At 41.3% G+C, this 14390-nt stretch overlaps 1 protein-coding gene across 1 annotated transcript in view; it reads right to left on the reverse strand.

Moving 5' to 3' along the window:
- The window catches only part of SHQ1 (SHQ1, H/ACA ribonucleoprotein assembly factor), a 99754-nt gene that overhangs the window by 37448 nt on the left and 47916 nt on the right, over positions 1 to 14390 (reverse strand). Inside the window, exons 10-11 of the mRNA XM_074957499.1 lie at positions 12945 to 13068; positions 4092 to 4212 (exon numbers count right to left, since the gene is read on the reverse strand). Of these exons, the coding sequence (XP_074813600.1) occupies positions 4092 to 4212; positions 12945 to 13068 (245 nt within the window). The remainder of the gene's footprint in view (positions 1 to 4091; positions 4213 to 12944; positions 13069 to 14390) is intronic.

Consider the following 14390-nt stretch of genomic DNA (forward strand, 5'->3'; position numbering starts at 1 on the left):
TCTCCGTTGGTGCAGCGGGGCTGGCTAAGGCAGGCTCTCAGCCTGCCCCAGGCAGGCTCTCAGCCTGCCTCAGACCCACGCCGTTCTCGAAAGCGGACAGCGCGGCCCCACGGCCCCAGGAGGGGCGGGGGCATGGGTCTCTGTGCGCTGCTCCTGCCTGCAAGCACCGCCCCTGCAGCTCCCATTGGCTAGGAACAGGGAACTGTGGCCAATGGGAACTGCAGGGGAGGTGCCTGCAGAGAGCGGTAGCGCGTGGAGCCGCATTGGTCCCTTCCGTGAGTGGCGTGAGGCTGGGGCCGCCCAAGGTAATTGCCACCCCCTTCAATAGGCAGGTTCTGAACGGCTCTGCAGCATTAAGACCAGAAGTAGCATGAATACAGCAGGCCCAGCTATGCTGGACCAGGATATCTCTTTCACCACCCAACCTGCAGCCTCCCGGAGCCAGCCCCCCATACCCACTCCTGCATCCCAAAACCCTGCCCCAGCCCTGACCCCCCCCCCCACCAGAGCCAGCACCTCATGCCCCCTCCTGTACCCCAACACTGTCCCAGTCCAGAACCCCCTCCTGCACCCAAACTCCCTCCCAGAGCACGCAACCCCTCCTGCACCCCAACCCCCTGCTCCAGGCTCAGCCCAGAGCGCCCTCCCACACTGCAGACCCCTTGTCCCCATCCCAGAGCTGGCACCCCCTCCCAAACCCCAATCCCCAGCTCCAGCCTGGTGAAAGTGAGTGAGGGTGGGGGAGAGTGAATGACGGAGAAAGGGGGGAATGGTGTGGGCGGGGCTTTGGGGAAGGGGTGGGACCTCGGGGAGGGGCAGGGTAGATCCTGGGTTGCACTTAAATTCAAAGAGTGATCTTGGGCGTAAAAAGGTTGGAGACCATTCATGTACACCGTTCCCCTAGGGACAGCAGATCTGGTATTTCTATGACTCTTGGTACAGAAGAGGCTGGACACTACAGTGGAATGCTTCAAAGGGGCTCAGGGTCTGTGGTGCACCTATTGTTAATCTGCAAGGCAAAATAAGGGCTGGCATAGCCCAGAGAAGATTGCGTGGGTGGCAAACAGGCTGATGGCGTTAAGGTGCTGACACTCAGTTAAGCACAAGCAAGTCTCCCTCTCGCTGGAGGCAGGTCAGGTAATAAAGTGACTTTCAGTCCTATATACCCTAAGAATCCTCACAGCTTTTTCTGGGCGTGTTCTCCCCTGCCGAAGCAACATAGGATAACTGCCCAAGTTTTCCCAGAAATCACTGTTGCAAACATAAGCAGAGTGCCTGGTAGGCAGAGATGTGAAGCACATTTATCTCCAGCTCTGAATCAGAAAAGCTGCATTGTGGACTCATTCAAACTGTTTGTTCTGACTGGGTCAGATAAGTCTGTTAATAACTGGTTACAAATACACAGCTATACTGTGGAGAAGGCCTTAAACTGGAAGCCTTGTGTAATCAGCATTCCAGTACACTCTTCTCGTCTAGGATTTGAAAGTGCACTAATATATAAAATTGTCCTAAACCAGGGGCTCCCAGACGGCTGTCTGCTCGTGCAGACCCATGGAGAACTAATGGAGGTGCCTCCGCTTTCACAAGTATTCAAGTTTTTCATGGCAAAAAGGAGCCAGGACACCTATAAAAGCAGACGGAAACAAAAAGGGCTCAGCCTCTATTACGAGTTGCGTACAAATCTGAGGCAAGAAAACAGGACCTGCCTTCAGAGACTTTGAACCCTCAGTGCAGCTGACGCTGCCAGCCACAAGAGCAGAGGAACACCCAGGGAAGAAGGGGACAATGCATTTTAGTCGTGTGTTCAGGGGAGCAAAGAACAGGTATGACAAAACAATAAAATGGAGACCAAAAGTAGATAGTATCATCAACTGATTTCAAAAAGAACGAAACATTTCATTAAAGATAGCTATAAATACCGAAATATCCCCACCACAACCCGCACATATCCCCTTACAATGTAAGCAATTGCAGCAGCTGCCACAGGGTTGTTACATGATCATGCATGAGAGTAGAGGGGGGTCATGTGATCATTCTATTAGGATGTGCGGGCCCCCCCCCCCATTGTTAGCAGACCAGCCAATGCCTGTTTTTGATTCCCCTATATATTATTTGAAATCATATGTGAACCTAACAATTTCCTGCAACATTTATTAGCGGAAAACATTAAGGCTCTGATTCAAGAAAAGATCTCTGTTCAGGCCAGCACTTAAGCATGTGCTTAATTTCAAGCATACGGTTCAGTGTTATCCTGAATAGAAAAGGACATAAGCACATGATTAAATGCTTTCCTGATTTGGAGCCTAAAAATAGGAGATTGATTCTGCAGTTCCTCTGTCTCTTGCTCTCCTAATGACAGGCAACTATTGTGCCATATCATGATGACAGTAAGATAGCTTAATTGCCTCTTTCCAGAGGATGTCAGTTCTGCTTAACTGGTACCTAATGTATGTGTCTTGCAGTAAATGTATTAATCTATCAGTCCCTTATATCTACCCTACATTTTCCTCCACTGCATTTGAAAAAGGCTAAGTTCGATGACTGGCTTGCTAGATGTTATATTTACTGACGTGGACAGCAGCAATACTTCTCTCCTAGGACTCATTTCTTCGTGAAAGATGCATGAAAAGACCTCTGTCTTCATTTACTGTACTTTCTCTACTAAAGCTTCAGTCTGCTTATGAATTCTCCAATGGCTCTCTTTAGGCTACTGGCCTAAACTGGCCTAATCAAAGAAGTGAAAACTGATTGAACTGGCAGTATTTTGATATACTGGGATTAAACAGCCTTTTATACCATAATAGATTTTTTCCCACTCTTCATAGTGGTAGCAAAATTAATAATTTTAAAAATATACTAAAGAGCAAATGAATAAACAATCAAGTAATACACAGCATTTAGTAACAGGCAGTTGTGAATTATAGGGCTATTATTCATTGAGACATTCTGATGATGTCAAACCACATCTGTTTTAATAAAAAATAAAAAAAACCACCCTCAGAACTCAGAGATGTGCCATTACTTAATATTAGCCTATTTAAGTTGGATCCATATTTTATATAAAATAAAAAATTCTTTCATATTTCCCTTCCTGCCCCAATACTTGCTCTGAAATTTTCTTGGCCATGTCATCCAAAATAATCTGTTTTTTGTGATTGGTTGATTTACAGGATTCACAATTTCTTGTGAATCTCTCTGTTAAATTATAGACTAAGATTTAGAGGCTGCTTACAGACCATCAAGCCATATCAGGGTGATATTATATTATACTGTATATCAATTACCATGCCTTCAGCAGCAAGATATTCACAGAGCAGTTTTAACACATCCACATAGAGTACATTTTACAACCATGACTGTACCAAGGCATTCTGGAGCTACTGAGGCACCTGTACCCTAATTGCTGCTTGGAGTAGGGGCTTTTGGTAGCAAAGCACTGCACTGACAGGTGGAGGACCAGGTGAACCAGGGCAGCTTTGTCCATCACTGCTTCCTCTCTACCCCACGAAGACACCTGTGGAAACTGCACTTATTCAGCTGGATCTGTGCTACAATCCTCTTTCTAGGTGCTGAAACCAATTAGTACAAGCAGTAAATGTAAAATGCCTAAGTCAGTCAGTTGTTCTGTGCAGATGAAATATTGTATGCGTGTTGTTAGCTCAAGACATCCAATTCAGGATTTGTGAGTTGCCATAAACTTTTTTCAAATATTACATGAATGTTTTTTAATCATTTTAATTCCTTGGAAAAGCTTCTTGATTTCTGTGCAGTTACATGAACACTCCCATGAAGCTGCATCTCCCTTATGTATTAGCAGTCTGCAACCAAACAGAATTTATATTTTTCTTTAAAAGCAAACCTTCCATCCTTCTACTACTATCAACATTATTAAAAAAATAAAAAGCCTTCTTTTGTTTTGCATGAATAGCATGTTAGGTAAGTTTAATAAGTGAAAGATTGAACAGATTTCCATTTATGATTTTAAGGAAGGATTTTTTTTCCATTTTGAGGAGTTTACAAATTATCAACACTTGTTCCTGGATACAATATGCTAAAAACTCCTTCAGAATAGCAACTGATTTAAAACTTACTTGGTTTTTTGAATCCAAATACAATAGTCCGTAATGTAGAGATCATTAAGGATGTAGGCAGGGTCATTTTCTCGAAAAATCTTGTGAATGTCCAACAGACACTTCAAAACAGCACTTTTACCTGGAAAAAACATTGATACTTTTTGAAAAATAAATAAATGAAAACTAAAACGTTACAGTCTTACACTTGACACCTTAATAAATATTTCATTGCAACACCTTATATCTATGGCAGGTTTGGAGCAATCTTACTACCTTTTTGTGTTGAGTTAGTGCCTCAATCATCTGATTGGAATTCTCCCATTTCCCCTCATTTAAAAAACAAAATAAAGGGAGGAGAGATTTAGGTCCCAATTGCACAAGTTCTCTTCCATTGGGCTCCTTTGCATACACGGAGCCTTACTGAAGTCAATGGAAGTGTGCCCATTTACAGTTCATTGCAGGATCGGAGTCTTAGAATTCATTAGACTGTTTCCTGCTGCTGTTAGTGACAAACTGGTTGGCAGCTCAAATGTCTGAGATAAAAAAGAACATATCATACATTCCTAATAACTAAAAAAAAATCCCATTTTTAAAAACATGGGATAAATCTCTGAAAGATGTACATTTGGCAGTAGAAATACATTTTCTTATTTACAAGCAGAAGAGACCTGTTCTGCTTCATTTTTCTTTCCTATGTCACCATTTCTGCAAAGCAGATGTTTAGCTACAAACATTTCCTAATTACTTAGCACTTCCTTGCACCCTTTTTTCAAAAGCCTCAAAACCACTGAGGCTTAAGTGTAAGTGACAACACTTTTAAAATATAGTTTTATTAGCCAGTGAAAACAAGTATGGCTAATAAAAGAATAAAGTGTGCAGAGGGAGTCTACCAGCCCCTCTGCTGGGGTGAGCGCCTCCTAGATTATTTAATCTTAACTTGGCGAGGTTACACTCTTAATAAATAAAATAAATAAAAATAAATAAAATGTATTAAATACATTTTAATAAATATAAATAAAATTTATACAATAAAAATAAAAATAAATTAAATAAAATAAAATTAAATAAATAAAAAATTAAGATCTATACGAGATCAACTCAGAACTCCCCCTGCTGTCCAATCACAAGATTTTAACAGAGAAGTACCTCTGCACAGAAGAGTGAGTGTGTCTACGCAGAGGGGAGGGGAACAAGGAAGGAGAAGTTGTACAATAGGGTGTAAGTGGCAGATGTGGAGTAGCTGGAGATATGCTGCACTGGAAGGGAACTAGTCAAACAGAACACTAGAGAGAGAATCAGATAAAAATTAAGATGCACAAGCATGGGGCTGAACTATAACTTCTAAACTTTATCATCCTTAATATCTGTCAAGACAGACTATTCTGACTTGCAAAGAAGCAGACCCATTTTCTTAAAAAAATGACAATGTAAGTGAAAACCTTGTTTAGCTGTCAAACTGCCAACCAGACCAGTTTGCAGTTAACAACAATAACAAAAAAGAGTATAAAACAGGTTTTAAAAGTTCTCACAACACATAAAAGAGGGGGGACAAACTGGGTTTGAGATTCTCTCTCTAATGCCCCCATAACCCTTGATTCTACTTCACAGATATTCATGGGGGTTTGGTTGCTTTTCTAAGTGGTCCCCAGCTGCAGCAAACAGCACATCAAGTTAATGATTCCATAGCATTGTCTAGTGTTCTTGTACACGAGATAGAAAGGGAATTTTCATTTCATACCCACTTTATACATTGCTGCAATGATTTCACAAAGTCAGGATCCGTCCAATACACTAAGGGATGAGAAAGGGGAAATATGGTTTGTTACAGTTCTACTCTGTTTAGTTAAGGCACAATGGATGTGGTCACGGATTTCATTTTCATCACACTGTCCTTCAAGTCGCATACTGTTTACATTGTCAAAAAGAAAAAGGAGGAATACACTGTGTGACTGCACATGAGTGACAGTTCAGCTGACAGTTCAGGGCTGGCAGTGGCCTGAGCAAGACATTGAGGCATCTGCAATCTACTGTATTTTCTCCTTGTCTGGGGTCTGTAGATACCCAAAGATTGTAGTGTTGCCTGGGAGCATAAGAATATGAAGAGTCACTATATAACGTGGGCCCCTCAAAGAGAAGGTCCTTGATAGTACTTTGTACCTCATAGGGTAGGCCAGAGGCAGCCAAGAAGCTTGGGGCATGATTACTGCCATACCCATGGAATGTGCAGCTGTATCAGTGGCACTGAGAGAGGCCTGAAGAGATATCTTGGCAATTGTCTGCCCTTCTCTTATGGGGGCATGAAATTGTTCCCTCTGATTCTGAGGCAGGTGTTCAATGAAAGATGAAAACATTGAATAGTTTGTAAAATCATTTCAGGTCCTTCCAGGATTCAAAGATCATCACTGAATAGCAGCTTGGATGGTACCGGGGACTCTCAATAGGAAGCCTCAAGAGTTCTTATGTTGAGCGGTACTGGAGTGGGTACTGAAGGACAAGTGGTGTGCCCTTCTCATCTGGTTACAGAATATGGCACTGACAATGATTTTGGCCTGGCTCTAGAGACCTTGTGGCTTTGATGCTAGTGCTGTTCTAAGTTGTTTACCTCATTGCTTTTCAGTATGAAGCATGGTTTTCTTAGCCAGTGCTCTGGTTTCAGTACCAGAAATTATGGGAGCCTCGGCAGAACCAGGATGCAAGGTCTCCTGAGATCCAGAACAAGGGGTAACTTTCCCCTTCTCTTAGCCTGTCCTGAAGAATGTAGCCTTTTCTTCTTTGAGGGCCTGGATGGTTCTGAAGGGCCCTCAGGGTCTCTGCCTACCATTGCAAAAGACATGGTCACCAGGGGTCTGTAAGCAACCGGGTCTAAGGTACAGGGGGGTGAACTGTACCCCATGGGTCTCAGAGACCACTCACTCAACCAACAGGCATTTAAGTCTGTCCTCCCTCAATTTCTTAGAACTGCTTTTAAACCCTGAACAGATCTAAGGTCTTGTCTACACTGGCAAGTTTCTACGCAGTAAAGCAGCTTTTTGCGCTCAAACTGCAGACGTGTACACACTGCCAAGCCACTTTGTGTGCAGAAACTCCTCAGTTGCATCACTGCAAAAGAACCACCGCGATGAGAGTCGTCAGGCTATTTGCGCAGAGGCTCCAGCGCTCTATTGCCAGTGTAGACACTTGATTGCTTTCTGTGCTGTAATTGGCCTCTGGAGCTGTCCCATAATGCCTCAAGTGACTGCTCTGCTCATTGTTTTGAACTCAGTTGCCCTGGAGACATGCGTCCCTCCCCTTTCAAAGCACGGTTTCCGACAGCCATTGCGTGCTGTGCTGATCTGCTTCGGGACACAAAGCAAATCATTAACGTGGAATGCTCGTGCCCTTGAAAACAGAGGCAGACACGTGTGTGTGTGTGTGTGTGCATTGCAAACCCTTCCCAAAGCATCCTGCAGCCAGTTGCACAGTGGGATAGCTACCATAATGCACTGCTGTCTTTGCTGTTGCAAGAGCTGCTAATGTAGATGCGCTCCAGTCTCACAAGGAGCAGAGTGTGGACACGCAACAGCGGTTTAATTCCAGCATTTTAATCAAAGTGGTATAACTTGTGGCGCAGAAACTTGCCAGTGTAGACATACCCTTACATTTGAAAGGGATGAGAGTCCTCCCAGGCAGCCGAGGCAGCTTGACTATCTGACACAGATAAAGGCCCAAGACAAAAAAAACCCCAAAGGCTCAGATCGGGCAAATGACAAAGGGAAGAAAGAAATCCCATCCCAAAAAAGCACAAACTTTAAAAAAAAACATAAAATAAAGAAAATACCAAGCAAATAAAAGTTTAAGGGAAAGAGGTAGCAAGCTGTGTAGCTAGCTAACTGACACCGCATTGCTCTGTTTCCAGCCACAGATGGTTGAAAAGGAACTGGAGTGTGGTAGCAAGTCCCACCCTGCCTATATATTCTTGTAACAGAACATGAGAATTTGCAAGGCGCAAAGGCAGACCCCACAGACATGGCTGGCAAAAATCGCCGATCAAGTGTGCACAAGCAGATACACATCGTGATGTGGAGAACCCACAGGAACACTACTCAAAGAAGAAACTCAATTAAAATATCTCACCTTAAATTAACCTATTAATATTTTTTCCCACTGGTGGGTGTTTGTGTCTGTTCTCCTTCCTTGGATGTTTTGCTTTTAGTTGCACTCCGGACTTCAACAGAGTTTCCTCCAGTTTGAAAGAAAAAAAATTGCTTTGTATGTTCATTTCTTGCCTGTCACCTCCAATATACTTTATTTCTAACAGCTTTCTTGTCCCACAAACCCACTTTGCTTTTGCATTTTTGGAGAGAGAGAAGGGGACTCGTTGGAGCCTGTTCTCCTATCCTTACCCAAGTCCATTCATTACAGCAACCCGCCAGGTAAATACAACTCCCTCCAGAGCGTGTTAATTAAGGTCTTTCAGTCTATTCTTTCCTCAGAGAATGAGTGCCCTAAGTAGGTTCCTGAACTCTGATCTGTGCTCTCCATCATAGACTGCAAAGTAGTGTCTGCAGGCCTACGGGTGTGCAGAGCAGTGCCTCATGCTCTGACAAGGACATATAAGGAGCGTCTCTCAATTCCTTCTTGACCTTGAAACCTACCTCTGCAGTAGAGCAAAAGGAGGGTGGGAGGTGGAACATCCACAGGTAAAAACATCTCAAAGAACTCAAGTTACTATGAGGTAAGTAATCTCTCCTCCTTTTTCAAGTATATGTCCCTGTGGGTGCTCCACCATAGGAGACTCCCAATGAGTAACCCATCAAAGAGGTGGGTAAGTCCAGGACAGTTCAAAAGCCTGCATCACCAAAGGTGGTGGTATCTCTACAAACAGGTAAGATGGCAAAATGTTCGTCAAAGGTATAGAGAGAAGACCAAGTAGCAGTCCTGCCAATTTCTGCTATGGGAATGTCCTTGGGTAGCCCTGGCGATGTGGACTGAGTTTTAGAATACACTGTTGCTCTGTGTGGTGGGATGCATGTTGGCATTTTAATAGCAGGTGATGATGCAACCCGAAACCCACTTAGTCTGTGCGGAAATCGGCTGGCCCTTCAACCTATCTGCAATTGATACAAATAGTCTTGGAGAGGCCTGAAAGATTTAGTCCTATCCACATAGAAAGCAAGGGCCCTCCTAACACTCAGTGAATGAAGGTCTGATTCTTCTCAAAAGGCATGAGGTTTTGAATAGAAAAATGATAGCGAATCTCCTGGTTAATGTTATGTTCCAAGGAGACCTTTGGAAGGAAGCAAGGATGGAGATGTAATATAACCTTGTCTTTGTAGAAGGTGATACATCATGGACTCACTATGAGCACTGCCAGCTCCCCCATTCACCTCACTGAGATGATGGCAATCTTTCCATGGGGACTGACATTCAGGATACCGACCAGGGAATGCTTAGACTTTCGCACTTCCCCCAGCGGGATCTGAAGCGAGTCTGCTTGCCTTTTCCTGTGGTCCTGGAAGGTCTTAAAATCATCAGCGTGGGAGGGCAGTGGTGGCATTACTACCTTAACCAGAGATGGAGAGTATTATACAGATGGGAGTAAAATCTCTTCCACCTGAGATTCTTGTTCCTCCTGTACATCATCCAAACCAGAGAAGTGTGTGGTACCGAAGTGTGACATAGCACAGGACAGTCTAGAGATGCCGGTAGGGGACATGGTACCAGTGGGAGCTGGTGCTTTCTCTTAGGCCCCCAATAGAGTTGGTTGCTGTAGGGCCCCATAAGTTTCAATAACTCCACTGAGGAAGGGGATAAGGGAAAGGAACTCAGTGATAGTCAATCTTTGGGTCTACAATGTACATTCCCTAGGATGTTCTTCATGAAAGGAACCCATGGGAGTAGGGAATTCACAAGTTAAGGTGAATATAGCAGACAGCAGAACTCTGTCCTGAGCTGCAGGCAACTGAGATGGAACTGAGTGGTGGTGTGCTCACACCTCCCGATGTGCCCTCATTCAGAGCACGAGGCACTGTTCTGTGCAGGTGGATATTACTTTACAGTCTCCGATCAAGAGTGCACAGAGGCACGCACATCTATAGGGACTATACTCAAAGAAGAAATAAGAGGCACATAAAAATAATATTCGAACCTTAATGTAACTATTCTAGAAAGTGTAACTCATTTTCTAGCCCATCACCATGAAATTCACAATGTTAAGTTCTATCCAAGGACATTTGTTTTTGGCCTTTACTAACATCAGTTCTTTACTCAAGTCTAAGATTTCATGGCCTATGAAGACCATGCCACTGTTTTTGCCCCAAATTCCTTTTCTTCAAGTCATTTACTGCAGTTAACTTTATTCTGCAGTTTGGAAACACAGGACTGAATATCAACTTGATTACCAAGTACCAAGCATGAGGAATTTCAATTGTTTTGCACAGTGCAAAGACCCAAATCAAGGTTGAAGAAGAAAACAATCCATTCAGAAAGTAATGATAAGTGTTTAAGAATGTGCACAAGATTAGTATAAACATTTGTGAACTAAAGATTTTCTTTGTTTCATCATAGGTATTTGCTACACCAAAATTTTTCCAAGTCATACAATGATCACAGAAACAAGTCTAAGCATGGTAAATGGAATTCATTGTAAGGTGTCTTAAATAAATGAAAATATTAACCTGTAACAATTTAGTTTATTTGTAAAGTTACGGTATTACACTATATTGAGCAGTTAATAAACTGCTCTTATTGAAGAGATGTTTTCTGATTGCTCAAAAGTTAGTGGGACAGGTTTTAAAATAAATATATAAAAAGATCCCACATCTGTAAGACAAATGAAAACAATGATCTTATAAATATTTATGAGATTTCATTATATTAAACACAATAAGTGCCATAAGAGCCAGCGCATTTGCTCAGATTGTTGGACTCTGCAGGAGTTCACTGCTATGACTGCCTGCAGCAGAAATCCCACAATTTTAAACTCATGGAGTTTCAGGAGGACTTTTTCCTCTCCTATGAGGTTGTGTGTAGGAGGGTATAATTCGGGCCTAAATCTACATCAATCATTTGATGTAACAGAAATAAAGTCACTGTAATCTAACTTTTTCACAGGCTCAGTGGCTCATGCATTGAAAATAAAACATTTATAAAGTAACAGGAGACTATACAATTCATTCAGCTAGTTTTTATTTCCTCAATCTGATTTTTTTCCACTCTACGGCATCAAATCAAGTAAATTAAGCTCTTTCCCCAAGGACAATTCTGTATATTTTTTCCACATACCTGCAAGCAGCAAAATGAGTTTGCATCTAAAGAAATAAACTGAACTTTATTGTCTCCCTCTTAAAGGATAGCATGAAACTGAATATATGAGGACAATAAAAGATGTCACCAACCCCTTGTGTTTGCACCAATACAGTCATCAAATTCTAAGAGACAAAATCTCAAGAATATTTAAGCAGAGAGAAGTATACTAAAAAACTCAGTGTATCTCTATGCCAAACATATATATGTTAACATGAATTAATGCAAATGAACATTTAGTTTACCAACCAGCTCAAAAAAAAATTCAATACTGTGAATGTTGAGAGTGAACTCTACATATTTAAAACAAATTCACTCACAGTTTTCCTTCATGAGCTACCTGTCCAGCTGTTTTCCTGGCAGTTCTTCTCTTTTTACGTACATTTTTCTATTACATCAATTGAATAATATTTTGGAAAAGCAATAGTTTCTGAAAAACTGGTTAACAATTCATTTAATGACTGATCTATAGGCTTGTTAATTGTTTGTGGCAAATCTGACAAACTACTTTTTAATGAGTAGAAAGGACTGGTTTCCTAGGAGCTGTTCCTTAACATTCACAGGGTTATGCTCTGTTAAGTGCCTTTGGAAAGTGTACATCAGGGGTTCTCAAAGTGGTGGTCGGGACCCCTCAGGGGGTCGCGAGGTTATTACATGGGGGGTCGCGAGCTGCCAGCCTCCACCCCAAACCCCGCTTCACCTCCAGCATTTATAATAGTGTTAAATATATTAAAAAGTGTTTTTAATTTATAAGGGGGGGTCACACTCAGACACTTGCTATGTGAAAGGGGTCACCAGTACATTGAGACCCACTGGTGTACATCTAGTACACAAAGTCTCAGACCTTGGGCGATGCATTTTGTGTGCTATCAATAAACTGAACACATCAGACACTATCATAGCTGCAATGAAATTCCTTGCCAAAATATTTTATTCAACTTTAAATTCCAAATATATTATTATACTATGCTCCAGCTTCGTCTATCATCATTTAGGAAAAGGCCACAATTGAGCATGAAGTAAATCAGACTGCTCACTTGTCGAAAGTTAAGCACGTGCTTCAGTGTTTTACTGGATTCGGGTCAAAAGGAATGGTTTTGTCCATATGGCATCCCACTACTATATGTTTTGTTTACACAGCACTATTTGGTTATTTAACACTGTCTGATTTTGCGTAGGTAAAGGCAGAGGCAGTGCACTAAAAGACAAGCTTATAGATGTCTTCCTTTCCCCCTAAGATATAATTATGACTTTGAAAGTGATAAAAAAACATTTTATGATGCATACTGCATTATTTTGATGCTTTCCACATCATGAAGCTGTTATTTCAGCCCTTTCTGGGTCACTGATAAAACAATACGTTAGTACAACATGCATTAAGGAACTTTTAGTGCGTGTCAGCAAGATCTACACGGACAGCTAGTGCATGACACGTTGGTGTACACTAGAATTTACACCCCGGCTGGTGTGTACTACTGTTCTGTGTAGACAAGACCCCTTCATCCCCCATATAAATAAATATATAGTACGTCAAACTTCACTGTATATGGCTAATTAACACATATAGTAAAAAATTAAGTATCTCACCTAGTTGCAATATCATGACTGTATCACTGAAGGCTCGTGTCACTAATCTGAAATGTCTGTAGAGTGGATAACATAAAACTCTTCTTCCAAAGGATACCAGGACCTCAGGAATACTAGTGAAACTCTGAGTGCATCAATGAAATTGTATAATTAATTTACTTGAATAAAAAAAGCACTTAGTAATTTATTTTTTTTAAAAGACATTATAGCTACACACACAAAAAGGTCTATAGTTTTAATAGTTATGGAAACAATAGGTTAATTTTAAACAGAAACAAGACCCAGCACTTTCAACTTGCATGGTACAACTATAAGAGTCTGACAAATTTATTGGCTTTTAATTGAAAAATATTGAATTCAGAGCACATTACAATAAAACATTTCACTGAAGTCTTTGCCACTCTTTACATTACGGCAATGTCTGTCCCTTAACATTATGTATATTAAAGAGAGCTATAAAAAGCCTTTTAAGAATAAATAAAAATTAAAAACATATGATAACAGAATCCACGTGTACACACACAAGAACTCTAAAAATGACATATGCCTTTGCCTTTTAGCAAAGTTATGGATACGGAAGATAGAGATAAATATATCTCCCCTGGGAACGCAGCTCATTGTCCTCCTTTATGAGGGAAGAAGACCTCTAATTTACTTAGGCCAGAGGCATTAGTGAGTTATTAAAGATTCTCTCAAGAGTGATTTCCTTTCCATCTTTCACTCTTCAAAGATAAAACTTTCCATTTATGAATTTCAAAAAAAACCCAGCCTTTTTCATTCTGAATTTGCAATTGATTAAAATTAATAAAAACCACTATTGCTAACCACTCAGCACTTGGTTCATATTATATGAACATAGCAAACTTTTTTCATTTTAAGTTTATTGATACATATTTTAATTATTTATATATTGTTAGTCATTAACGTTACAGTCATAAAGTGTGCATATTTCATGCACAGCAAAATGACAGTCCATTCAAACTATATCTCAGGCAATATTGTTTACAGATTGATGAAAACACGCTGCTTCTACATGGTTTGCATAACAGATTAGCGCTGTACATGAAGACAAGCCCTTACAGCTCCTCCATCGGCATAGTTAACCGACGGAGCTTTGATGGCAGGATGCAGGATGGATTTTTCACACCCCTGAGCAATGTAGTTATACCAATGTAAGTCTGTAGTATAGACCTGGCCACTGTTATTAACAGCTTGGTGCCAGATGACTGAATTTCCTGGGTGTAAAGTCTACTGCTGACTGCAGCTGAGGCAAGAATTGCTACGTTGTACGGTAAATGCACACCCATAAGAAAACCTCTTCATTACAATAAGTTATGATTGTGAAAAAGTCAAGAGTTAAGACTGCCACTGCATTTATAACTTCATCAGTTGCGCCTAACTACATACAGTGTTACACAGTAACACACATGGCATTGAAATGTTAAA

The sequence above is a fragment of the Natator depressus genome, chromosome 7 (assembly GCF_965152275.1).
Source record: "Natator depressus isolate rNatDep1 chromosome 7, rNatDep2.hap1, whole genome shotgun sequence".
NCBI classification, from domain to species: Eukaryota; Metazoa; Chordata; order Testudines; family Cheloniidae; genus Natator; species Natator depressus.